We start from the raw sequence: 7,777 nt of genomic DNA, 5'->3' as shown, positions 1-7,777 counted from the left end.
TATTGTTACAGGGGGTTGCCCTGACCCAGCTGCAGCACCTTGCACTTGCTCCTGTTAGAACCCATGACATTCCCACCAGGCCACTTCTTGAGCTTGTCCAGGTCCCTCTGGATGGCATCCCATCCTTCAGGTGTGTCAACTGCACCACTCAGCTTGGTGTCACCTGCAAATCTGCTGAGGGTGCACTTGAACCCTTTGTCTATGCCATTAATGAAGATATTAAATAACATTGGTCCCAGTGCAGACCCCTGAGGGACACCACTTCTCACTGATGGCCATTGGGACTCCGAGCCATTGACCACTACCCTCTGGATGTGATTGGATGTGACTGTCCAAACAATTTCTTATCCATTTAACAGTCCACCCATCAAATCCATCTCTCTCCAGTTTAGAGAGAAGGATGTTGTGGGGGACAATGTCAAAGGCTTTACAGAAGCCCAGATAAATGATAGCTGGTAGCCCTTCCGTTGTCCACTGACGTAGCCACTCCATCCTAGAAGGCCACTAGGTTGGTCAGGCAGCACTTGCCCTTGGAGAAGCTGTGCTTCTTGAGTCCTGGTGAAGGACCGCCCTGTCATTCATGTACCTTCTAGGAGGACCTGTTCCATGACTTCCCAGGCACAGAGGTGAGGCTGACAGGTTGGTAGTTCCCAGGGTTGTTCTTTGTTTTCTTCTTAAAGATAGGTACACTGTTCCCCTTTTTCCAGTCACCTGGGACTTCCTCTGACTGCCATGACTTTTTGAATATCATGGAGAGTGGCTTGGCAACTGCATCAGCCAGTTCCTTCAGGACTCTGGGATACATTTCGTCCGGTCCCATAGACTTGTGCACATTCATGTTCCCTGGGCAGTCATGAACCTGATCTTTGCTTACAGTGGGAGGGGCTTTGCTCTCCCAGTCCTCATCCTGTCATACACCCACTCAAGAGGTGTGGGAAGAGAGGTTGCCATTGAAGACTGAGGAAAAAAAGTTAAGTACCTCAGTCTTCTTCTCGTCCACCAGCATTGCTTAACAGAGGGGGAACACCTTCTTTAACCTTACTTTTCCGATTAAAGTACCTGTAGAAGCCCTTTCTGTTATTCTTTGCATCCCTTGCCAGGTTCAGTTCCAGTTTTGCCTTGGCCTTCCTCACCCACTCCCTACACAATCGTACTTTTCTATACTTATTTTACTGCACATTTCTTGATTTTGATTTCTGTTAAGACACTGACCATGAGGCTGGCTATCTTGGCTGCCTAGGTTCTTAGAAACCTTGTTGATATAGTTGAAAAATCCAAAGTTTGTCCCATGTGGGATGAAAGTACATTTTAAACTCTTGTAACTCTCATTGCTTTTCTTGGCCTTTTGTGTGAAAACCATTTCTGCACTGCTCGTTATCCTAAAGTACATGCACAGTAACAGTCCTTCCAGCATATTGATTGATATTCTACTTTCATGGCATTAATGATGAATCTTTGTTCTTGGGTCTGAGCACACATTAATGACAGTTTGTGGGAACCAGCTCTGGATGGTAGCACACCACATTTCCATTTGGTAAATTGATGCAGTTCTCCAAATACTTGGAAATTACTGTGATAGTTTATGGAATCCCGTATCCTTAAACAATATGATATCGTGTCCTTGTACTAGTGCAAGTTGGGCAACAACATAAACATGTGCAACAGTGTTCTCACAAAGACTGGGCAGTAAAAACTAGTGGACAAAATGTTTTGCTTTTTGTTCATACAACTAAGAATGGATTTTCCTCAATTTCAGACATACCCGTCATGTGTCAACATCCATGTCTGTGTTGTCTTGTGATGATAAAAGAGAAGGATAGGGAGCAATGCACTTCACATTGACATAAGTAGCATTGACATGAACATAGTGTTCCCCAATAAAAGTGGAGAAGATTGTTGATATTTTTGAAACAAGTTCAGAAAATGCTGGACGCATCTCAGGTTTCGGATGCCAGCACTTCAGCATGACTTCATACCTGCCATTCAAATAAAAGAAGTGTTCAATTATGAAATCACATAAAAAGAAAAAAACCCCAACCCTCTCTTTCAGTCTCAATTACTATAGTACCAGAATCATCAGCATTTGCACAAGCCTTTGCAAACTGTTTACTTACAGTGGATCAGGGCAGTATTCAGGTTGCAGCAGCCTTCTTCCTTGTAGTAAGTAAACAGTTATATCAAAAGAATTTACATCAGGATAAGGTGGTGCCCCTCGTGTCATAAGTTCCCATAACAATACACCAAAGGACCACTAAGAAAACAAAGAAAAAACCCAAAAAGTTAAAGGGTTGGAGGCATTTACATTCCTGTTTTAGAAGATGGTTTGACAGATTTAAGCATTCAACTGCATGGATTTTCCTTTGAAAAGTTGTTTTACTGCATTCAGCTTTCTTTTAAGTGGGCTAATAAATGCTGTAGGGACTTGAGGAGTCACTTAAATAAGAGCCAGAGAATCTCAACTAAGTAAATTAAAGAAAATAAAAGCCCATAGGCCTGCTACTTTGCTGGTATAAATTGGCAGACCTCTTTTGAGGTTAATGGAGCTCTGCCAGTTTACATGAGCTGATGATCTGACTAACTCAGTGCAAATATGTGCTGAAGACAGTATACATGGTGAAAATTCTATGCATCACAGGTTAATCTGAATCTGGATTGAAAGGAGAGCTAAAATACAAAGCAATCCAGCCAACTGACTTCATCTTAACAATATTTTCTTCATAAATGGCCAGGTAATACTTGAAATTGCTGTAGGCACCCAGTAAGTATTTATAAAGCAAATAAAGTATTTTGGAGAACTATTAACTTTTACAAGTCTCCATGTTAACCTGTTCTGTCAAGCTTTCCAGAGCCCCTCCTATAGCAGGGTTCAGCTCCAACCTAGCTTCTTGGAATGTCCTTACTTTCCCTTGGAACAGGGTTAAACCCCTAATTTTTCCCTGAGCAGTAAGATATAATCAGAACAACTTCTTGCTTTGTGATTGGGACAAATGCACTTTCTGCATGTAGAAAGAGTCTTTTATTCTTATGTGAACTAAAGTTAGATTCAAATATAAGTTTTGATTTGGAGTTGTTTCATTAATTAAATATTAGAAAGATGCCTCAGGCAATATAAAAGAAATAAATAGGTGATACAAATATGGTTGTACATTACCACATCTGACTTTGTTGTGAACTTCTGAGTTTGTAAACTTTCTAAAGCCATCCATTTCACTGGCAGTTTAGCTCCTGTTTTATTGTGCACACTGTAGTATTCTTTATCATAGACATCTCTAGCAAGACCAAAATCAGCAACCTTGACAGTAAATTTTTCATCCAACCTATGGAAATGACAAAAGGTATTATTTGCAACTGAGCAGGCCAAGATTTACTGTGATGGTGGATTATAATGACTGACTTACATTTTTGAGACTGTGACTTTGGATGGCAGTACTTTATTTTGGATCTATGAACTAATGTTACACTGAAACAAAAAGTGCAGCAAAGTATATTTGACACCCATTTAACACAGTGAATGAACTCAGGAAATTACCAATACTGTATTAATAATACAATTTGAATTATAGTTATTTTAGAACAATTGCTGTGTATAAAAAGATTTTTGCTAATAGCCTATACATCCTGATTGAATGCTACATCATTTCTTCCATAGCTGCTTTTTCTTCTGTATCCTTAAAACCTGCTCATCCAAGTCAGTGCATCACCTTTCCTACTTACTCTCAGTTTTCATAAAGAGGGATCCATCATTATCTCAGTGACTGCCTTTATGCAATAATGTAGTCCTGTAATTAAGGATGAGTTTGGTGTCTGTTCTGGGGGAAAATGATGGCATAACAAAAGTTCTGTTGGGATGACATCTCAGCCATACCAGAAGACCTCCCTAGCTTTGCTTCTTAGGCCTAAGCTTGGTATTTGTCCTGGTAAGTGGCACCGTTGTCACAAACAGATAGAGTGTGGGTATTGGCATGTTCAAGCCTATCTTTCATTGTATGTGCAGACCTCGTCACAGCAAGCACTTCCTTTTGGGCTTCTTTACAGGATCACACAGTCACAGAATGGGTGTGGTTGGAAGGGACCCCTGAAGATCATTTGGTTCACCACTACCTCCCCTGCTCAAAGAAGGGTCAGCTACTGCAGGTTGCTCAGAACCATGACCAGGTGGGTTTTGAATATCTGTGAGGATAAGGACTCCATTACCTCTCTGGCAACCTGGGCCAGTGTTCAGTCATCCTTACAATAAAATTTCTCCCCATGCTTAAATGCAATATTCTCTATTTCAATTTGTGCCCACTGCCTCTTGGCCTGTCCTTGAGCACCACTTAGAAGAATCTGGCTTCATCTTCTTTAATCCACCATATCAGGTGTTTATACATATGGATAAGATCCCCCTGAACCTTCTCTGGGCTAAATGATCCTGTCTCTCTCAGTGTCTACACATGGCATTTTGCTGTCTTGAATTGATGAAGTTTCTGTCTGGACAACTCTGGTCCGTTGAAGTCCCACTGCATGGGACACAATCACCTGCTGTATTTACTGATGTTATAACTTAATCTGATGAAGGAAGTAGGAGGGAACTTTGTTGGGTCTTATGCCATAGCAGGTTTCTGCACCTCTTCCAGGATAGTGGAATAGAGTTAAGAGTCCCTGAGGACTATATTTGCATGCTGGCTTCCTTTCTGATAGACATCACCACTGTGGCAGGGCCTGTGCTTTCTGAGTGTTGCATTGCACAATGGCCACTGGGGAAAGCGGGTCTTGTGGCAGAAGCTCTCCAGGCTCTGAAGTGCTGAACCCTATAGAAGTCAAAAGCAGTCATTCAGTGGTCATGTGAGACACCCTGAGAGTTCTTTCCTCACCCAAGGAAGAGACAGTAGGCCAAGGGGAATGTCCTGTTGCCACTATTAGGACTTTGATTAGATTAACTAGGTCTTTTGTTAAGTAACCCAATGGATTTCTTCTTAGGAAATCTGAAAATCATGTTGCTTGTGGCTTTTTTCATCCCTTACAAAACCAACACCTGTAAGAAAATGTTCTTTTTCAGAGGCTCTTCAGCTGCACAGGTGTGCACCTTTGAAAAAAGAGTAAGATATCTGATGTCACAGATGATGACCTTTTTGCAGCCAGAGCTCCAGTTTACGATGTGCTAAAGATAAACTCCAATGTTTAAGGCTGTGCCTCATTAATTCACAACATTGGTGATAAATCAGCATAATCATATTGGCAACTCCTGTATCAGTTTGTCTTTGTGGGAACTGAACTGTCTGGCTTCCCAGACACTAGTAAGATTCTTTGAATGTTAATTTGTGTGCATAGTTGAGCCAAAGTAAGCTCATACTTATGTAATGAAAGACTACTGTCAAGAGGTCTCACTGGTGTTTCTTTGTGCTCCCGTTTTTCTCACAAAGTTCCCCTGTGTTCCTCTCCCTCCTGGTTAGGTGTGGCAGCAGAGACATTCTGCTTCTGAAGAGGCTGGGTGGAAGCACAGCAAGTTGAGGCAACAGCAGTTTAACTTCCCTTAGGAGATGCCTTTTAAACTCTAACCAAAGATTTTGAGAGGCTACACGTTCACCTCAGCTTTCTTATTTCTCACACTCAAAAAAAGCTTATGTGTAAGAAATGAGCCCTTAGCAAGATGAGTAGCTCATCAGTATGCAAGACAAACATCAGTATAATTGCAGAGCAATGAAAAAACTACCATCTTTTGACTAAAAAAAAGCAGAATCCTGGAAGCTTTAATTTATTTCATCTCAGTGTTTTACACAGCAGAGCGTGTGATAATGTGGCTGAAAGTAGATGTTTGTACTTACATACAGTTTCTTGCTGCCAAATCTCTATGGACAAACTTTTTACTTGCAAGGTATTTCATTCCTTTTGCGACCTGAAGGCCAAATCCAATTAAATCTTTTACTGTTGGATTCTGTAAAATACAAACATTTATGATAAAATGAATGCAGAAGCTCGAGGATCAGACTGCTTTATGCTGTGACTCTTTAGGTTTTACACACCTCTCCTGACACCAGAATGATCAAGACAGGTTGGTGCTTGTAGTGAAACTGGTTTAAGTTTAGGTCAACTTCTTACCTCCAGTGAGAAAACACACTATAAGAAAACAAAAGAGCTGACAGTTTCCAGAAGAGTAGAGTTTGCAGCATAAGTAGCATAACCTGGCCTGGGAAGTGGAACAGTATGCTGAAACCTCAGCATCACAGATGATACACAAAATTCACATATGTGAACTTCAGAGTGATAGCATGTAACTCAGTAGAAGGTACTAACTATGAACTTGGAGCTCATCAGCTGGGGATGACCAAGAAAAGAGAAAGTGCTATTTGGGACAAATAAGTGCATCGGTATGATGTAATAAAAAAGGCAAATGAGACCTTAGCAGTTACCAGAGGAAGATTTTTGGCAATGATTGTTAACCCCTTCTGCTGGTCAACATGGTGAGATGATACTGAAAATGTTAAATATCAAAATAAGTATAAACATAAGCCTGTAAATCTTTTATCCAATCATATGACTTGTAATGTAGTAGTAAGGATACCACAGATTTTTTCTTGTTGACATTGCTCTTTATAATTTTATTCTGTGGAACAGTCTGAATCAACTGTGGTCATTATTCTGTTTATTTCAGGAAGGACCATGGCACTATTTACAGACAAGTGGCCTGGTGCTTGTAGAATGAAAAAAGCTCAAATGGGAAGAGGTCTCTACCTCAGAAAGCTTAACTCCTCCAAAAATTTGTCGAAATGCATTTAGTTTTGAATGTACTGGCTATTGTTTCTTGCCATAAAAGCAAGGACAAAATCCTATCGGCTCAGGAGTCACTTTATATTGTGCTAGCACTGTGAAATAGGTGAAATACTACAGTGTAAAGTGGGCTTACACTGCCTGAGGTAAGACCTGTGATCTCATACTTGAAAGAGAGCAAGTGAGGCACATCTGAGGAATCTACAGTCTTTCAATGGAAATGGGGAAGACTGCTGCTAAGAGAGTACTCATAGTTTGTGTAACAGTTCCTGGTTTTCTTTCTTAAGATAAGAAGAAAAAATATTGATAACAAAGGGACTGCGACACTAGCTGGACATGGATGTCCCTTACCTAGCAGTTGGAAGAGCAGATGTTGACAACTGGCACAGCTGTGCTAAAGTCAACAGAGATGTGCCCCTTGACTTAGATCTCCTAAACACATTTGTTTATAAAGAGGCTTATGGATGGGAAATGAGAAATACTTATTGCTGATAATTTCTGGGAAACATTCTAGAGAGGAATTTGAGGGGGAGGGGAGGGAGTGGCAGTGCTGTGGCTGGGCTTGATGCCAGACTAAGCAAGTGCTAAAGGTTAAGGTGCAGTAACAGCAGCAAGTTGCAGACATAATGTAATTATGAGAGCTTATAACGTGTGGTGTTGGAGCAGGGTGTGGCCAGACTTGCATTGCCATTTGTACCTCACCATGTACTTACGTGAGTCTCATTCCTAATGAAGTTTCGAAGATCTCCATGTTTCATGTATGGAAGAACAACTAATGGGGATCCTTCATTGGGCAAACAGATTCCCAGGAGTGATAGAACATTGGGATGAGTGAAATCTTTCATGATTATTCCTTCTTTCAGAAACTGAGCTACTTCTTCCAGGTCTGTAATCCCTGAGAAATCCAGTAATAAAAGGAATTAATTAAAAGAAACAGAAACAAACTAGGTTTCATTTCTCTACAGCATATCATTGCACAAAAAAGTGATAATGAGAGACTACAGACATGCTCCCCACCTCCCACATTACA

At 40.8% G+C, this 7,777-nt stretch overlaps 1 protein-coding gene across 6 annotated transcripts in view; it reads right to left on the bottom strand.

Moving 5' to 3' along the window:
• Positions 1 to 408: 408 nt before the first annotated feature.
• The window catches only part of MET (MET proto-oncogene, receptor tyrosine kinase), an 87,766-nt gene continuing 80,397 nt past the window's right edge, over positions 409 to 7,777 (bottom strand). For all 6 annotated transcript variants that reach the window (XM_048301882.1, XM_048301880.1, XM_048301879.1 and 3 more), the window contains 5 exons: positions 7,461 to 7,642; positions 5,805 to 5,914; positions 3,152 to 3,317; positions 2,115 to 2,251; positions 409 to 1,976 (listed from right to left, as the gene is read on the bottom strand). In XM_048301882.1, the coding sequence (XP_048157839.1) occupies positions 1,766 to 1,976; positions 2,115 to 2,251; positions 3,152 to 3,317; positions 5,805 to 5,914; positions 7,461 to 7,642 (806 nt within the window). In that variant the 3' untranslated portion in view covers positions 409 to 1,765. The remainder of the gene's footprint in view (positions 1,977 to 2,114; positions 2,252 to 3,151; positions 3,318 to 5,804; positions 5,915 to 7,460; positions 7,643 to 7,777) is intronic.

The sequence above is a fragment of the Corvus hawaiiensis genome, chromosome 4, assembly GCF_020740725.1.
Source record: "Corvus hawaiiensis isolate bCorHaw1 chromosome 4, bCorHaw1.pri.cur, whole genome shotgun sequence".
Classification (NCBI taxonomy): Eukaryota; Metazoa; Chordata; class Aves; order Passeriformes; family Corvidae; genus Corvus; species Corvus hawaiiensis.
Note: the sequence above shows the minus strand (reverse complement) of the source record. Positions and strands in the feature narration are given on the sequence as shown.